At 41.0% G+C, this 19,937-nt stretch overlaps 1 protein-coding gene across 4 annotated transcripts in view; it reads right to left on the bottom strand.

Annotated features, from left to right (window-relative positions):
• Positions 1-19,937, bottom strand: part of KITLG (KIT ligand) — a 108,043-nt gene that overhangs the window by 27,687 nt on the left and 60,419 nt on the right. For 3 of the 4 annotated variants that reach the window (XM_082241042.1, XM_082241040.1, XM_082241039.1), the window contains exon 2: positions 7,735-7,848. The exons of the other annotated variant lie outside the window; for it this stretch is intronic. Coding sequence is in view for 2 of the 3 variants with exons in the window: in XM_082241040.1 (XP_082097166.1) it covers positions 7,735-7,848 (114 nt within the window). In the remaining variant the exon portion in view is untranslated. The remainder of the gene's footprint in view (positions 1-7,734; positions 7,849-19,937) is intronic. 4 annotated transcript variants of the gene reach the window in all.

The raw sequence follows: 19,937 nt of genomic DNA on the forward strand, positions 1-19,937 counted from the left end.
GGTTCTCACCAGTCATATTCCCCACCAGCCTTCCTCACCACCTTCCAACAGACCATATGGAATGTGGGCCGATTCCAATTTTTTTGAGGACTGTTTACTACCCAGCACCTCAGCTCTGTGGTGCTTCTGTGTCCTTTTCCTCCTTTATGTGATGTGCCCTGAGCCATTTTCTCCAGCTGGTTTCTACTAGGAGGATTTGGGGAAAGCTGTAGAAAGATGAAGTGGGATTACCATTACCGAATTATCAGTACAATAAATGTTTATGTGTTCAGCAGTAGCATTGCTGCAGGGCAGGATCAAGAATGAATATCTGATCCGTAAGTTTGTTTTGGGAAGGAACACTGAACGTTTTGCTCTTGGAACTCAGGTTAAAAGGCTGCAATGATTGCCATAAGCAATTACATATACTAAATGACAAACACATGTATTATATACTTAGCCAAGGCTTTATTTGTTTTGTTTGCCTAATGTTAATAGTTTAGATATGATGTTTCCAGTGTGAGTAGACTATGAAACAGTAAAGTGTCCCTCCTATCATTCACTCCAAGGGTGGCACCTTTTTTATATATAAAAGAGGAACCTCTGGTTGCAGATACCTTTGGGAAAATAGGTCCCATGATTAGTGCAACATACAGTACTTCTGATACAGAGAGGAATCTCCTCTTTCATTAGTATGTACACAACTACTCTGGAAGCACTGAATGACCACTCACTTTGCATCCCTTCCTTGCATAAGCAGAAAATGATCTGCAGACCTGCTCTGCTAGCACACAGAGTGCATGTTCTACATGTGCAACAATCCTAACACACACCCAGGTGATCCCTAGACCAGAAGAGTTTTATTGAGCTTTATGATCACTATCACAATCTACAACCGTGGGACCCTTTCCCCTTGGGAGCTTTCCCAAAAGTTTCAAGTGTGCTTTTATAATTTTAGTGTGCTTTTAAAATTCACTTAAGGCAAGTTGTAAAATTTAATTTGTTGTTACTCACAGTCAGAGTTTTCCGGGTGCAAATTAAAAACAAACAATGAGAAGAGTTGGAAAGGGACAGTTGTTGTAGGATGATAAAGAGAAGGTGGGATGGTTCAAGAGAGGATAGAAGGAGCAAAAGGACTGGAGTGAGTTCCTTTCAGATGGCAGAATTGGCTTCAGACAGTGAAAAGGAAGGTCACAAAGAAGGGGTATTTGAAGAATGATTCCAAAGGTTTAAAAAGATGCCAAAGATTATGAGCAAATTGATGGCCACCTCTTATTGATGGTATCATAAAGAATGGCAACTTAATGTGTTACAGGATCACAGAAAACTATCAGAGTAATCCAATCATTGACACGCAAACTTAGAAACAGCATCAAAAGAGCAGTACCAACCAATCAATACAGCAGCAATAGAATCAAAAGCTTGTTTAAAAAGCAAAGTTTTCCATCGCTAGTAAACACAAATAAGGAGGAAGATGATTTAACCTCTTGAAGCAGGGAGTTCCACATATGAGGTCCGACCACAACACACACACACACACACACACACACACACACCATAAAAACACTCCCGGCTTGCCAGCAAGTCTCCTCAAAGGCAAGGGAACATGCAAGGGAAACACCCACAGATGCTCTTGGGGACCCCAAGCCTGGGGGCCAAATGTGCCCCCACAAGCCTCTTTATATGGGACTCTCCCCAGCACTACTTTGAACCCTCCTCAGCTGTTTTTGCCTAGCTGCAATATGCCCTCTGGTTCTGATAATGCCTCCTTGAATGGAGGAGAGAGGGGTGTGTGAGAGTGTTTGTAGAAACTAGCCTACAGTACAAAGATCTAGTCAGCCTTCATTGCTCTGTCAATTTTTGCCTCTGGCCCCTCCCACCAGTGGCATGTGGCCCCAGAAGAGAATTCACCCCTTGTGCTGAAAATAGCTCCCTCTGCAGCTGAGACAATGAAGGGACCACATGATCTCTGCTTCTTGTCCAAGTCAAAATTTTAGCAGCAGAATTCTGTACCAACCGATACTTCAGAGTAGTTTTCACGGGCAGTGGCACATATATCCATTATGGTAGTCCTGCTGAGATGCAGCTAATAAATGAAGGACCATAGTCAATAGGGGCTTAGAGAATCGTAGAACTGTAGAGCTGGAAGGGACCGTGAAGGTCAACTAATCCAAACCCCTGCAATGCAGGAATCTTAGCTGAAGCATCCATGACAAAGGGCCATCCAACCTCTGCTTAGAAACCTCCCAGGAAGGAGAGTTCACCACATCTCGTGGGAGACCTTTCTGCTGTCAAACAGCGTAATACAGTGAAATGTACGAGACTGACAAAAATCAACCTGTTTATGAGTCTATGCTTATTTGTGTCATTTGGTTCAGGTTACTTTGTTGGTTGTATAATACCTTCCATTCAAACGAGGACAATAATAATTTTTAAAGGGAAGTTTGCACTTAGACCAAAGCTTATATGTGGCTTTTGTGTAGGAACAGGCCATTTGTTGTTTGAATAAATAGCTGATCAAAGCCTCATGGCTTCACTTAGCACAGCTGCTAGATCTTCCGTTTCATTTCATTTGCCCCTTCTCTGTATTTGCAGTTTGTTTCTTCTGCTTAGATGTCTGATTCTCACTTTCTTTCCTGCTTGTACATTTCTCCTCTCTTGCCTCTTGTTTATATTCTCCCACATGATACATTTCCTCTTTCTCAGCTGGAAAAGTGTGCCTCCCTTCTAAGTAGAGCAATGAAACAGTTAACGATATTTACTTATTTAACAGCGCAATACTAAAACCACTTGTGCCAGACCACTTCTACTGAAGTTGATGACTCTTGAGTAAGTGGATTGTGAACAGTGATCATAAAACTGTGCGGCATCACTCATAAAACCACATTACATTAACACAATTAATAGAAAATGAATATTATGTGCATAGAATGTTTCCAGGCAGCTCATGAAAATATAAAAAGCATTGTTTCAGAGTTGCCGCTTTAAATTAAAAGCCTGGAGAGAAGGGTAATTAAAATGAAGCACAGCAATTAAAAAATAGGAACAGCAGCAATGCACACAAAAAATTGTAAATTCTTCCAGACCCCCCCATCATACTGCCTTACATGAGTAAGCTGAGCAGAGACACACATAAGAGTGCCTTTGAAATGGTTTGTAAAAGGCCAAGCATGTACGTTTATTTTTAGAAAGCTGAAAAAGGCTGTCTGTCAAACAGAGAAGGGCTGTAGCTCAGTGGTAGAGCACAAATTTTACATGCAGGTTCAATCCCTGGTACCTCTAGATAGGGCTAGGAAAAATTCATGACCCAAACCCTGAAGAATCCCTGCCAGTCAAGTATATTGTACTGAGCTAGGTGGACGAGTGGTCTAAGCCATTTCTTATGCCTCACAGATCTAAGCAATAACTTAAATATTTTGGCCCCAGTGTAATGCTCTGCTTGTTCTCAGAAAACTCCCAAAAAACTCAGAAAATTCCCAAAAAGTGTGGCATAATGGTTAGAATGTTGTACTATGACCTGGGAAACCAGAGTTAGAACCTTCATTCAGCTATGAAGTTCACTGGGTAACCTTGGGCCAGTCACCATCTCTTAGCCTAACCTACCTCATAGAGTTGTGAGGATGAAAATAGAGAGGAGGCGAACCATGCACACCACCTTGAGCTCCTTGGAAGATAAAGGTGGTATATAAATGCAATGTATAAAAAAAATAAAGAAGTTCAAGAATAGAATCACACTAGGAACTGTTCTTGGAGCTTGGATAACTGGCGATGGTGGGGAACCATGCAAAGGTGGGAAATGTCTGCACATTGTGTGTCTGAAGAACTGAACATGGAGGAAGGGGTTGATTTCCTTCATGAGCACAAATCACTCTGTGTATGAGATAAGCCAACAGGTGCAGAGTCAGCCCAGTCAGCGCTGACTGTATAAGTCAGGCATGGCCAAACTTGGCCCTCCAGCTGTTTTGGGACTACAGTTCCCATCATCCCTGACCACTGGTCCTGTTAGCTAGGGATGATGGGAGTTGTAGTTCCAAAACAGCTGGAGAGCCAAGTTTGGCCATGCCTGGTATAAGTGATTAAGGCATATTACACTAAATATTGTGCTGTCTGTGTCAGAGTCAATCTTGAGAAGTGATTCAAAGATTTGAATTGATGGAGCAATGGAGGTATTTCTACTTATCTGTATCTGCAAAGCCTACAAGCTGTGTATATATATATCAATGCCCAGAAATGTATTACTGAAGCCTTATCTTCTGCAACAGTAAACTATTTGGACCTTAAGCTGCCTCTGTGTGGCGAATGGAACTGGGGGCAACTTCCGCTGTGTGAGTATCTCACCTCAGATTTCCAACACATTCGAGGATCCATGCGTGCATTGTTTATAAACCTCCCCACCACACCAAACAAACAAACAAACATTAAACTCCTTGTTAGGAAAAACTACCACATGAAACTATTTCATTTTCCCTTGGGAAGCTGGTAGGTGTGATTGTTCGTACTGCACAAGCTAATAACCACATTTCTTCCAATGTGGAGATCAGCTTCACCATAAATATTTATGGTAGCATGAAATGGATTGCATGAAAGCATGAAACTTGCAAGGGCTTAAAAATCTCAAAGGTTTACTGTACCGAAAGAGAGTTGATCATATGCAGGACTGTTTCACATCACGACTTACCATCTCTTTCCCTTCCCCACAGCCACACACATTGCAAATACCACAAAGCTAAACCGTGGCTTGACACAAGCACATGAATGTGGGGGCTCCAGAAAGAATATTGTGGTTACTTGCTCCTGCTTCAGTCATGCTACATTGCTGTGACCTAAACTATGGTTTGGCTTAGTGTGCCATCCAAACCTGGTTTTGTAATTTATCTCCTCCACATAAACCACAAGCCAAATGCTATAGAACAAACCGTTGCTATAGTTCATTGTTTCTCTAGAGTGAGAAAAACCACTAGCCTGGATATGGATGACATGTTAAGCCAAACCATGGCATAGTTCACAGAAGCACAGCAGCATCAGGACTGGAGGAGGAGCAAAATGACTGCAATCTCCTTTCTGAGATCCTGTGATTTCACACTAAGCAGGGCTGTAGTTAATGGAGCGTTAGCCAGGCTCTCAGCCCTGGGTGAAGCTTCTAGAGGGGAACCACTGAGGCTCCCAGCTTGCAGGGGCTTCCTCTGACCGCAGCACCTCTTTGCGGCTCCAGAGTCCAAAAGTGTCCTTCCTGTCTTTTGTAGCAGTGTGGATCTTGAGCTGCTGAGCACCACAGGGGTGATAATTTGCCAGGGGAAGCAGGAAAACCTGGAAAACGATCCTCCTGCCCCTTTCCCCCATCTGTTTTGGAACTGTGTGCAAATGAGAAATCCTGGAGAAAGTTGCTCTCCAAGCAAGTTGAAAAGGGAAAGTTTTCTTTCTTTCTTTCCTCTACTTTTGCTTCCATCAACGTCTCAAAGATCAATTAAAAGTGGTGAAGAGATCAGAACACCACCTCCTGCTTGTTTTGGGAACAGAAGCACTTTGGAGTATTGCTTGCTTATGTTCCCTCCCTCCCTCCCTCTCTCTCTCTCTCTCTCTCTCTCTCTCTGCGTGTGTGTGTGTGTGTTTGGAGCTAGAGGACAACATACATGTTTACACCATATGAATACATAAAGAGGGCACTGCTGCATACAATCAGCTGCAAAAACTGAGTCCTCTTCATACTGAAAATAAAATATCTGCAATGAAATAAATGTGATGCTGACATATGAAGCACTTTGTATTTATCCCTTCCTGTAGTGTGTGTGTGTGTGTGTGTGTGTGTGTGTGTGTGTGTGTGTACACAAACACATGTGGGGTGATGGTGGCAAACCGTGTCTTTGCCCCGGGTGACAGAAAGCCTAGTTTCAGCCCTGCACTAAACTATGGTTTGGCTTAGCTTGATGTGCAAACTGTGTCAACGTGGAGCAGTATCAGCTAATGTTTCCCTTATTTTATTTACTCTTTTCCACATTAAAAGCAACATGTTTCTCATAAGTGAGGGAACATGTGTTTTCTAGAATCCATGTGACTTTAAAAAATTGTTCAGCTCACAAGATCTCTGTACATTGTTCATAACTGTACTGCATGCTGTTTTACTTGTTCTTTACTTGGGGGTAAAACATGCAAGGCTGTGTGTTACAAATTGTTTCTGTGACATTTCCATTATCTGAGTCTTGCTGGGATGATCTAATCTAAATTGGCAGAAACCCCTTTGAGATGCATTTTTGTAAAAGAAAAAAAAATACAGTTAATAAAAGATTGCCCTTTTTCTAATTAGGGGGAAAGCACGCGATTTGGTTTTTCTTCCATAAGATTGTGAGAACACAAGCAGAACGCTCCTCAATCCATTATTTTCAAGTAAAAACACACAAATGAAACACTCAGGTTTAGGTTAAGGGGCCAGGGGGCCTATTTACCATGGGCTTGAGGGAAAAGCTAATACTAGCACTTGGGGAATTTGCTAATGGGCATCAAAAATGGACCAAAGAAAACAAATTAAGGACATCTGAGATACGCTGCTGACTGTTAGAACAAACATTTTGAGATGAAAAGGAAGCCCTTGAAGGCTGCTGTCTTGGATGCTGCAAATCTGGCTGCTCTCCAGAGGTTGTTGGATTGCAGCAATTATTGCACGCCAAAGTGCTGTGAAACCATTGCTCCACCCAATCAAGGACTACACATGGCAATATTCATTTTGGATTGAATTGGCCACAACCCTATCAATTACAGATGTAAGGGGTTTGGCCTAGGCATTGGGTATATCCTATATCAACCAACCTACTTGCTGGATGTTTTATGGGGGTTGATCCAGAGATGGTTAGGCCCTGTGACATACATCAAATATCTTCTTGACTGGATTGCTGCCTTGAGGAGTGCTACGACCCTGGACACCACATGGGCATCTGGGCAGAAGCACCTCCTCCTGGACTCCTTTAATGGGATACCTGTTCCCTCAGTGGGGCTTACAGCCTCTCCAGCAACCAAGACTAAGGCCTAACCCATCAAAGTTGTGACAATTGTTATGAGGAAGGCAAAACCTTCAGATGAGGAAAATTGGTCTGACAGAAAAATTCCTCCCTGGTCCCCAATATGGGGACTGAGATCATCTATAACAAGGTCATGCACTGAGCAATCACCCACAGAAACAGGTAGGCACAAGCTGAACTCAAAAGAGAAACAGGAAAATGGCAGTGCCACGAAGGGGCTAGCTGCTTTTTATTTCTGAGAAGTGGACCAGAGTAAAGTCTTCCTTTGGACCTTGTCTGCCCTCCCCCTTGAAAGTCTGCCCCGGGCCCATCAGCAATTGGTCAATTTACAGGCAGGTTGAATCCAAGTCCCCCCAGCCAACGAGAGAGTGACCTGGTCCCTCACTGGCTGGAGGTCCTGAGCAGAGAAAATTCCCTTGGGATGAGGTGGTGGAGTCAATGCCTGACTGCAATGCTGTGCTACAGTGGAAATGAGCAGAATTCCCATCATCCCTGACCATTGGCCATGCTGGCAGGGACTGCTGGAAACTGGAGTCCAACTGGGCACCGAGTTGGCTAGCTCTGCTGTAAAAACAACCATTTTTGTGAATGCACTTTCAATCTTCAATTGTAAGTCAAGAAGCACTTCAGTCAACATGCTTTCCCCAGTGTCCCTTCTCGCTTACTGTAGTCTGCTTACTGTGGCTGCTTAGCATAGTCACAACACTTAGCATATAAAAAGAAGGTTACAAGGAAAGCCACTTGCCAGTTTTGCAATGTCATACACATCATCCGTCACAGGATTCCCGCAGGGACTTTGGGCTCTGATAAAAGGATTAAGGAGGAGCAGCTGAAGATAAAAGCAAGTGATAATCCAAGTCTGTAAAAAAGAGGGAATATTTGCTTGGTAAACTTCACAAGAACCAATTACATACAGTAACATGTGATACTTTGACGTGAAACATTTCTTGGCTAGTAAAATAGTCAATCACTAGCTTACAAAAATGCAGACGAATATGATAAAAATGCTGATATCATGGGTTAAGATTTCATTGGGCAATATTTGCAGAAACAAATTCATGCTTCCAAGGCAAATATAAAGTTCTCTACAGAGCAGACTCATTGAAATTAATAGACCTAACTCTGTAATGTTCATTAAACCCCATGGATTCAACTCTGAATAAAACTTAGTTGAATACTACCCAAAGTGTTTATCTCCCCGACCCAATCGTCTCAAGGAGACATGAAAATGCCTAGAACAGGCTCAACATGCCTAGAATGTATTTCATAAGTTAAAATAAATGTTTTTGTTAGTTGTATAATAGGAGCATAAAATAGGCTATTCATAAAATGTTTGATATTTGACTATAGGTTGCACCCAAGATTTACTGAGAGTAAACTCAAACTGAAAGGGATGCACCTAAGTGTTCATTCATTTAAAGGGGCTTCTGCTGAGTACTGTATGGCTAACGTTGGATGCAAACCCTACATATACAAAGATTTGTTTACTGCTCTCATGAGCCATTTTGAGCATCATTTGGAAAAGTGGCATATAGATTATTTTGAAGATGACGTTAAGTACCAGTAGCTGGACAGCAACAGTGGGAAAATGTATTCTGCTTTTGAGCCATGCTGGTGGACTTTCCAGGGACATGGGCTTGGCCACTGTGAGAAGAAGCAGGATGCTGGACTAGGTGGCATTTTGTTTTGTTTTTTTATAATAATATTTATTACTTTTACAACAATTTAAACACTTACAAAAGAAAAAACAAAGAAAAAACAATACCTTATAATACAAAAACACTACATAAAAATTAACAAAACAAAACAAAAACACTTTAAAAACACATCAAAAAAAAGAAGAAAAAGAAAAAAGAAAAAACTTCCAATATCTTATCTTTCTTTCCCATATTTCCACGGCCTCCTCACACCTCCCTTTTTGTATTCCACTTCTATTAATTATTTCAGCAACTCCTTACCATCTTCCCGTTTTCTATTCTATAATTATCTTAACACCTTTTAACCTTATTTACCTTTATTGCTCTATTAATCTATTTATACTTAATTCCTTATAACATTTCTACTGAAGCCATATAATTTCATTCCAACATTCTTCTAACACTCATTAATTTTACAATATTTCTATAAATAGTCTTTAAACTTTTCCCAGTCTTCTTCCACCGACTCTTCTCCCTGGTCTCGGATTTTGCCAGTATTTTCCGCTAATTCCGTCTAGTCCATCAACTTCATCTGCCATTATCCAACACTTCAGTGCTTTTAAAAAACAGCTATTCTCTCAGCCAGCAAAAAGCAGATGATTCACAACAAAGTTTAGGTGTCTGGCAGGGTAGGTCCACCTCCTTCTTTAGCATCCATCAATATCTTAAGTTTTACTCAAGGCTTCCTGCCCTGCCAAACCAATCCAGGAACATCCCTCTGCCACCTCCTGAAACAATCCCTCCCATCCAAAGCTTGCACTTTTTGGCACAAAAGCAACATCCCCGGCAACACAGCAACCCTCATCCCCACCACAGCAGCTCGGCCCAACCATAACAACTTCAGATTTGTCCATATTTCCCAATCCCCCTTCTCTTCAATCCAACATCCTTCACAGTTACCCTTAAGTAAATTCACATTTTTGGCGGTCCTATTGACCCCCAAAAATCTCTCTATCTCAGCCGATGTTGATCCTATCTCCTCCTGAAGCTCTGTCAAGCTTTCCTTTCCCAGTTCTGGTGGGGTTCTGATCCTCAAATTCATCTGTTTTTCTTTAAACTCCATCATAGCAAATGTCAGCTTATATTCGTCAAGTTGCTTTTGAATGTATGGGGCTCTCTCACACTCCAATTGTGTTGTTTTACATTCAGCAGCAAAGGTTTTCTCCCTGACTTCATCCACAGTTTGCCGTATTAAAGTAGATTCCTGTGTCAATTTCTGGGTGGTTTCTGTGTTGGTGTTCACCTTTTGTCCCAGATTATTTAAACTTTCTACAATTAAATCAATTCTATTATTTGCAGCATCCGCTTTCACTTTCATCACTTCTGTTTTCTTGTGAAGCTGTTCCAGCGAGTCATTTATTTTCAATAATGCGACCACTAAGGCCTCTTCTGTTGACATTTCATTTGTTCTTTCCTTTTCGTTTGCCATAACACTTAAGAGATTCAAGGTCAATCCCAGAGTCAAGGACTAGGTGGCATTTTGGTCTGATCTGGAAGGGTTCTTCGTAGGCCCTTACCATATTCACACAAGCAAAGATGTGAAATCCCACTTCGGGAAACCAGTTCCATGCAAACAATGATCCTGAGATGCGGACACACTTCACACATTAGAATAGCACACCCAGCTTTCACATGCTACAGCAGAGCATTTCCCCAAGCCAGAACTGTTTGGCAGCACACCCAAGGGTAGCACTCTTTGAAATTGCACTTCAGTGTAATGAAGTTGATCATAGAGACTTGCCTATAGTTTCATGTTTTCACTTCTCCAGCAAACCACACATTTTTGCTTACATATTATCTCAAAATATGCATTCTATATGCATTTTAGCACCTTTTTTTTAATCCAATGACTTATCTCAGAATTAGACATGCAAGAACCAAAGGATAACCATGTTCTGATCCATATTTGTCTCAGAATTGTCATTGTCAGTCATTGTCATTGCCTCGGAATTGTGAATTAGTTTGGTTCCTTAAAAATGTAAGAAGAGCCATGCCAAATCAGGCCAATAGTCTATATAGTCTAGCATCCTGTTCTCACAGTAGTTAACTTGATGCCTTTTAAAAGCTCATAAGCAGTGCATGAGTACACGACCACTCTCCCTACCTGTGATTGCCAGCAGTTGGCAGAATTCAGGGCATACTGCCATTGAGAGCTTTCTTCTCTATGAGTTTGTCTACTCCTCTGTTAAAGCCACTTAAGTAGGTAGCCATCACTGCCTCTTGTGGGAACAGGTTCTAGAGTTAAATACTGTGTGAAAGTACCTCCTTTCGTCTGCCCTGAATTTTCCAATATTCACCTTCATTGGATGAACCAGTATCATAAGAGAGCAGGAAAAACCTTCATTGCGTGCCTATAAACCCAATGTACACATGGAGTCTGTTCTCAGCTGTTAAGGCTACTAGGAACATCCAGCACCAATCTGTTTGATCCTTTTAACAAACCGACCTGTTCCAGTGACCCATCTTGCAGCAATAAATCTGTAAGTCAACTGTGTAGGAAAATCACTCGTTTCACAGTTATCAAATTACTAGCAATTAATTTAATTCATTGCAATTATCTTGAATTCTTTGTGTAGAAATGGACTGCATATAATTTCTTTTGTCTCCGTATTTATTTTTGGTATTTGTATGCTGCTCTGTAACATGAAGTTCTCTGGGTAGCTAACAATAAGTAAGCAAAAACAAGTGAAATACTATGGTAACCATTAAAAGGGGAAGAAGCCGGACAGATACAATGAAACAGAACTTGCCACATCCTCAAAATTAAAAACAACAAAACATGGTTCATAAGCAGAGGGGGAGACTACTTAAATTATGTCAAAGGTTTGGGTGAACAAAAAGGTATTCAGCCTGGCAGCAAAAAGACCACAAAAATGGCTAGTCCCCCTGGAAACCTACTCCATAACTGAGATGCCTCTACTGAAAAGGACCTGTCTCTGGTGATTGCTCACCTCACTTCATTAATCAGAGGTACCAGGAACAGGACTTCTTAGGAGGATGTTAAGGTTTGGGTCAACATGTGTAGGAGAAGACAGTCTTTCATGTAACCTGGTCCCAAGCTGCTTAGGGTTTCTAAGGTTCAAACCAGAGTTTTAAATAGGGCCCAGGGGCTGGTGCAACTGACAATCCACAGACATAGTGTGATCAAGCAGCCAGGTCTAGATTGATTCTTATTATATTTTATTTTGGATTTTTTAATATTATTTATTTATTTATTTATTATTATTATTATTATTATTATTATTATTATTATTATTATTAAACTGCTGAGTCTCAGGACGCTTTCAGACCTGTTTATTGGGCATTCGTCATTATTTGTTTTCAGGGAGATTAGATGGCAATTGCTGTTTAATGAACATTCACTCCAGTTTGCTTGTGGGAAATTTGGGTGCTGCTGCCTCGAAGCAAAAGCTTTTCTACACTTTCCAGTGAATCTCCCCGTCACTTTCCTTATTACAAAAAGTCCACTCTTTTGGGGAAATGGGTTTTTTGCATAACACTTCCCACTCATCTGTGCAATTGTTTGACCTAAATTTTTATGCATGTGACTGAATTCCACCCCAAAACAGACATTGTCTGGAAGCAGCTTCAGTTAATAAACTCATGACCCTCTTCTGCACCAACCACAGTTTCTGGATTGCTTTAGCCAATCTATCATGCATTACAAGAGTCTAAACAAGAAACAAGCAATTCATAATTTTCTAGGCATCTCTTGTGCTACCTACCAGTCACCATCTCTTTACCATTAGCTAAAAAGCAGTATAAAGCTTTTCTTCACAAGAAAGCTGCTCCACTTTCCTTATCTTTTGCCTTTTCTATAGAGGAGTTCTGCAATATCCTTTTTGGGAGGAGGTGGCCAGTGGTGCACAGAGTGTTCTGAATGTGTCTCTCTTATGTGCATCTCCCCATATTCTTACAAGTTCTATTCTGTCAGATTTTGTTTCTTATATTTTATTCCATCAACTTTTGTCTGTGGTTGGACATGATTTTTTTTGTCACTCATGTCCACCCAAACTAGGAAAAGCTTGATTTCATAAAGATCATATTAAGGTGCTTATGGCTCCTTAAAACTCTAAGTGGTTTGAATCTATGTTTGTATTAATAGCTATTTTCAAATGTGTGTTTCAAAGTACTCTCCACATCACATTTTGTATTAGATAAATGCTAGGGTAGATGCAGATGACCATTGATCTACTACCTAATCTATGATAAAAAAAAATTCCTTACCAGTTGACAAGATGATACAAACGGCCACATAACCTCACAATGAGAGAAGTGACCCTGAAATTCATGGGCTTGTAGTTTCTTTTGCACTGAACCTGCCTCTTGAGTTCACAGAATGACCTCAAATTCTTACCTTTTGAGAAAGAGGGGGATTTTGTAATGCCTTTCAACTTAATTTCATAAGTCTGTGTCATGTCATGCCCAGTAAGTGAATAAATGCACACAAACGCAGCTTTGTGAGTGCTGATTTTTTTTTTAAAAAAAGGCTAATGCAAGTAACATTATAAGTTTTCCAAATACATCAAACTAAATTTGGAAGAAGCTTCATAACTGTGGAGCCCTCACCACCACCTTCTCTGGTATTTTCTGTAGTTGAAGTATATTTCAAAAACCTATAAAACCATTTATTTTGTTGATGACGACCATTGGCAGGTTTTAAGCTGTCATGAAGTGGAGGGGTTAACAACTGATTATTCCTATGACTTTAATAAAATGCTTCTGTGGTGTGAGTTCCTCTCCTCTGTAGCATGCATCCTATCAGCTTAGTCCTCACTTTGCAAAGCTCCCTTTTGGTGAGCCACAACTATTCTCCCCATCACTTACATGTGAACAGAACTGAGAAATGAGACTTGCAAGAGTCCCCCCAAAAGACTTGCTTTAACTGATGTGCAGGAGAATCTCCAGCGAGCACTTCGCATTTCAGTCAACAGGTTTTCTGATACATGTCAACAGCTGCACAAAATTGAATATGACAGCAGATTTCACAACACGGATTATACGTATTAATTGGTACTTTGATCTAGTTAACATTATGCTGTTAAAACAAACCTCCCACATACTGTTATGCCTCATAGCTACATGCAGTTATAGAATTTAAAATAATTAATCCTAGAGGATACAGCTGAAGAGCAAAGAACTACAAAACAAACCTTGGCTGCATACGCAATATCCCTTTAAAATGCATTTGAAGCACATTCTTTTCCTCTAAGAATTCTGGACACTGTAGTTTACCCCTCACAGAGTGACAATTCCCATTATCTGCTTGGAATGGGCTATCGGGTTTTAGTGTGTACGTAGCCCTTCTTAACATTTTCCTGCGGAATTAAATAAATGGGATTACATAATGGAGCATGACCCCAAGCGATCCATGTGAATCTCGTCTGCTCCCAGAGGGGAAAGGCGGAGTTCCAATGCTTCCCGCGGCCTGTGAAATACCCTCTGAACTGCATGGTAAGATGTATTAACTGGATATTTCAAGATTGAGACCACAGTGGAAGGCTTCAGAATTTGGGTGTGCATCTCAAGTTCCCTGCCCTTTCTTTTTTTAAGCAAGTGATGCACAATTTTCTCTTTTACAATGTTCAGTCAAACATACCCATTAATATCACACATTGTTTGCCTAAAATAAATTCGAGTGGGGCAGAGCTTTCGCTCTTAACCAAGGAAAAATGCAGAGCTTGACTTAGAAAAAGACCTGATTTCCTGGCCAGCAGAATTACCGGTAGTTGTTCAAAGTTCATTTGAACAAATTTTGATCTTTCATCATTACTTGGTCACACTAAGGGTCAAATTAAATGTGAAATTAACTGTAGGAATATCATTACATCAAGCTGGGGGTCTTAACTGGAGGAACAATAAGTTTTGAAATGGAGAAGACAATTTGTGCTCACGTTTAAGGTAAAAAAATTGTGTTGTGAACTTAGCAGTACAGGAGTGGAAGAGCAGAAATCAAACTGGTTTTTTACTCTCTCTTTTTAAAAAACACACAAAAAAACCCAGCTTTTAAAATGTTAGGACATTTCTTGAAGGGAGAGTGTAGCATTTCATTGTGGGGTTTCAACAGGGGTTCATATATGCTGGAAAAAACCATTTAAAAATAAAATGTATTTTTACAGCAGCACAAAAGCTGTCAAAGTGTTCACAGCAGGGCAGTCATATTAAATTGCAGCCCACAAATTGCTCTTTAATGTTTGCTTCTGTTCAGTACAGGTAAGTCTTCAAGGTATCTTCAAGGTACAATGTCTGCATCTCTCACAAAGGAATTTTGAGGTCACTTTCATTGTGTGTGTGTGTGTGTGTGTGTGTGTGTGTGTGTTTTTAAGGTCCACCCCATCGAAAAGAGTTCCAAACAAAGCATAGAATATTCAGTTCAACATTGAGGCAATTTGGATCACCAAACCATGACAACTGAGACACTTTTTCTGATACCAGTGGGACTTCTCTAAATATCCCAAACACTGTGGCTGCTAACATTTTGCATTTCCTACATGAATGGCACATCTATGCAGTGAAGTAGGAGTATGCATATATGTAATAATAATAATAATAATAATAATAATAATAATAATAATAATTTATTAAATTTCTATACCCTTCATCCAAGACTTGCATGGCAGCTTACAATATAAAAACACAAAAATGCATAACATAGTAACTAACAAAAACAGTAACTGTCCCCCCTCCCACAATCATACTTGACTGGTTGCAGCTTCCCAAAATGTATAAACAGATGACAGGTGGATTGTTTCATGCTTTTTCCTACAAGGAAATTCTCTTTTTGTGTAAGAAATGTATTACTTCTGAAGAAGCCCTCAGAGAATCCTGGAGTATATCTATAACTTATACCCAGTGCATAGTTTTCTTTGATGGATTCTCAAAAAAACACTTTGCCTAACTAAAGATCCCTTTCCTTATTTTCAATGCATTTCGCTTTTCATATTTAATGCATTTATTGAACCTGTGTTCATTATGCATTTACAATGCCATTCCTTGTTCACGAGAACCATTTATCAGCTGCAAGAGACTTGTTTATACAGGATGCAGAGCTTTACATAGGAGCTTTTCCAAGACTGTGGAATGTGCTCCTTCAAGAACCAAGGACTATTGTTCCAAATGCAAAATGTGTTTATCCAATCTCCTATTTATAAACATTGTCCTTAAAATCATTCATCCTGGGAATAAAGCAAATGTTAATTTGCTTCTCTCGATTTTGTACCTGGATAAGTCTCAAATACTTCAGAAATGTTATAAGAAAGTGCCACAGTAGATTACAACAGTTCATGGTGGCCAGTCCTAGAATATTAGGGCTTAGTGAAATCTGTAGTCATCTTGTTTAAACTACTACAATAAAACAGCATCCTCTGTGTATTTTCATCCATATTTGCACATATGTAGTGTAGTGGTTAAGCATGTGAGCCAGAGAAATCTTCATTCAAATTTTGCCTCAGCCATGAACTCAGGAGATAGCTTTAGGCTAGATGCTATGGGCCAATTCATTTTTATTGGGAAATCATTGTTCCCTGTTCCATGAACAAGACTCAGGCCTGTGCGCTTCCTCTTTCACCCTCCTCTTCTTTTGTGAACCACAAGAAAGGATCAGAAGTTTTAAGTTCCAACTTTAAAGAAACCACAGTTTCCCATTACAGCCATACTTGAAACACTGTGTCTTGTTAGAACTTAGAACACAGCAGGATCAAGCTATGGTTTGTTCACTAATTAGTTTAAACAAACCACAGTGGCTTGAAATCAGACATAACAGGGATCTGTGGTTTATTTGAAAGTGGAAGTTCCTAAATGGCCCTCACAGCCACAAAAGGGGGGAATGAGTGAGAACATGTAAGCCCGGGGCTCACCAGTTTGTTCATGTAGCAGGAAACTATGGTTTCCCAAGCCATCTGAAACAGTCCTCTTTCTCAACATCAGCTCATCCATCCATAAGAGAACAGCTGTGGCTGACTTTATAGGATGTTGTTGCTATTGTTTGGCAAGATTAACTAATTGTTATCATTATTATACAACTGAACTAGAAGTAATGGGGAGTAAAAAAAACAACATAAAGGTAAAGATAAAGGTACCCCTGCCCGTACGGGCCAGTCTTGACAGACTCTAAGGTTGTGCGCCCATCTCACTCAAGAGGCCGGAGGCCAGCGCTGTCCGGAGACACTTCCGGGTCACGTGGCCAGTGTGACATCGCTGCTCTGGCAAGCATACACTCTGCAAAAAAGTGCCTGTGAGAGAGTCTGTTAGGAAGACTGTTGAAATCCACCCTGATAGCTCTAACATATTTACTACTGAACGAAACATTGACCCTAAATGTTTATTTGTCTTGTTCCTTTCAATGGGACTTGCTTCCAAGTAAATAGGATTAGGGCTGTTGGCCAAACAGTCATAGGCACACTTTGGGAGAGTTAAACCGCAGTAAGCACATAGAGATTTACTTCTGAGTAAGCATGCCTAGAATCACTCTGGACATCAGCCCACTGGATTGTTACTGAGTACACATTGTAACAGATAACTTTAGAAGATTAGCTACTGAAAATAAAAACTACAGAGACTTCACAATTTAAATTACTGCTTTCGTCTTCCCCTAATGTCAACGTGAAACAGTTCTGCATTGCTAACGTCCTGTCAGAAACAGCACCAGACTGAAGGCTCAACTGTAATTCATGCACAAACATGCAGAGTGCATACCACATGTTGGAAGAGTGTTTTATAATATGCATATGTAACAAGCCAAGATGCTGGAATGGAGACAGAAGACAAAGAGTAATCAAAGTCTTTTATAAGGGTAGGGGATTTTTGTGTGTGTTAGAATCAGAGAATTGCAAGACTACTAAAAATCCTCAGGAAAACGTAACTTGGAGGGAGATCAAGAGAACATCAAATTCTGACTCTCTAGAGCACAAATGGGGGACCTGTAGCTCTCCACATCTGCCTGGACTACAACTTGCATCAGCCTTAACCATTAGCCATGCTGGCATGGAGTGAGCTTGACAATGTAGCCGCTATGCCACACTGGTTTTCCTTGCATCTTCATCAGTCAGTGTATACAGGCAAAACTCTTACTTAGCGCTGCACATATTATTTATTAATTAAATCTGTATCCTGCCCTTCTTGCCAAAGGAGCCCAGGAGAGTACACATCAAGACATTAAAACAACACAATATAAAGCACATTTAAAAACTATTAAGCACAATCTAAAAACATATAGAAACAATCACATACCCTCACTGTTGCTAATTTCTAAGTTGTCATGGCCAATAACTGTCAGCCAGCAAAGGCCTGGTTAAATAGGAATGTCTTTCCATTTCTCCTGAGAGTCAGCAGTTATGGAGACAGATGTACCAAACCAGGGAGGACATTTCACAAACAGGGAAGCACCATTGAGAAGACCTCTCATGGGTCAACATCACCGGACAGCAGCCAGAGGTGGCACCAACAGCAAGGCTTTCCTGCCAGTCGTAGGGCCTGAGATGGTTGATATTGGGGGAGTCACTCCTTTTAGAACTTTGTACGCTGACACTAACACCTTGAATTTGCCTCTATGACCTGCCTAGTATAAGAAGACGGTGACCTAATCTGCAGGTAAACCAAACCAAAGGGAAAGAAAATCATGTATAATTCCAAGCAACCAAACCTTGTGGTGGTCCAAGGCTGTACACATAGCTGTTTGCTATGCGTCCAGTGTCGTTCCAGCTTGGGAAGTGGTGTTCACATGATCCATATCTACTGTATTTTTTGCCCTATAGGACGCACTTTTTCCCCTCCAAAAATGAAGGGGAAATGTGAGTGCGTCCTATGGGGTGAATGCAGGCTTTCGCTGAAGCCTGGAGAGCGAGAGGGGTCGGTGCGCACCGACCCCTCTCGCTCTCCAGGCTTCAGGAGAGCCCCGTCGCCAGCCCCGCAAACTCGGGGGACAGCGGGAGGCGCAGCGCGACTTTCCCGCTGTCCCCCGACTTGGCTAGAAGGCTGGCGGAGGGCTTTCCCCTCCTCCAGCCCCGCAAGCTCCCAGAGCGATGCCAAAGCTGCACGCAGCTTCCACATGGCTCTGGGTCCCATTCTGGGGGCTGGGGGAGGGGGAAGCTCCGCTTTCCCCGCCCCCAGCCCCACAAGCTCCCAGAGCAATGCCAAAGCTGCCAAAGCCCGAGCTTCCCCAGCCCCGCGCCTGGGGGGGATAATTTTTTTTCCTTTATTCCCCCCCCCCCTGAATCTAGGTGCATCCTATGGGCCGGTGCGTCCTATAGGGCGAAAAATACGGTATTCTGTTGTTTCTTAGGTAATTTTGAGTTTTAATGCATTTTAGCACAAAACATAATTCAATCCAAACTGAAAGTAGAACAACCTAGCTGTCTGTTAAGCCAGTAATGTTGACACAGCCTAAGAGGCAGCTGGGGATGAGCAAAAGAGGGAGGCCCAAGAAAACTACACTGAGGGATCCAAACACTCATGGGTGACAATGGAGATATCAGATAAGAAAGCACAAGAGTTTGTTCATAATAAGGAAGTCCAAGAGGTTGTTCATAAGTCGATCCAGGTCTGTTTTGAATACAGTTAAGTACCCAAAATTACCTGGAGGATTGTTCCTGATTTTGCACTACCACCAGTTCAACATATTGTTTAAAATAATTTTTATTAAAGATTTTCCTTGTTTACAAAGCACATGCATTGTCTCTTTCTTCAGGTTGTGTTTTCTACAGATCAGTTACATTTGTTGTGAGACATTTAAGTATGGGCATCTGAAATTAAGCAGAATGTCTTGTTTTTACTCTGGGGTTATTTTTCTTTTCTCTTCCTTTTCTCTAAATTAAGTTGCTTGTACAGAATCCAGAGATGCTAAAGTAGCCTAAAATAGCAACTATGATTTATCACCACCACAGTTCTGGTAGCATACCTGCTCCTGGACTACGTGGGCACACATACGCACATGCATGCTATGAGAAAGTAGCATTTTTAGAGTTATCTGGAAAAGCCCCAGACCAGGAGATTTTTGCAGAGACTTTGTCATATTCAGATTCAGATGCATAGCACAAATCAATAAACAAAATAATGTGAACCTCTCTGAATGAAACTCTATTTCAAAATGAAGGTGACTGGATCAGAGGTCACTCTCATCCAAGGCACAGGGCCAATCAGATCAAAAGAAAAGGGAGTGAGCATTTTAAGTTTCCCAAGGACAGAGGGACTTGAGAGATGAGTGTGTGGGAAACTTTACACCAAATCACTGCAGAAGACCTGACTCAGCATCCTG

The sequence above is a fragment of the Podarcis vaucheri genome (assembly GCF_965113315.1).
Source record: "Podarcis vaucheri genome assembly, chromosome: 10".
NCBI lineage: Eukaryota > Metazoa > Chordata > Lepidosauria > Squamata > Lacertidae > Podarcis > Podarcis vaucheri.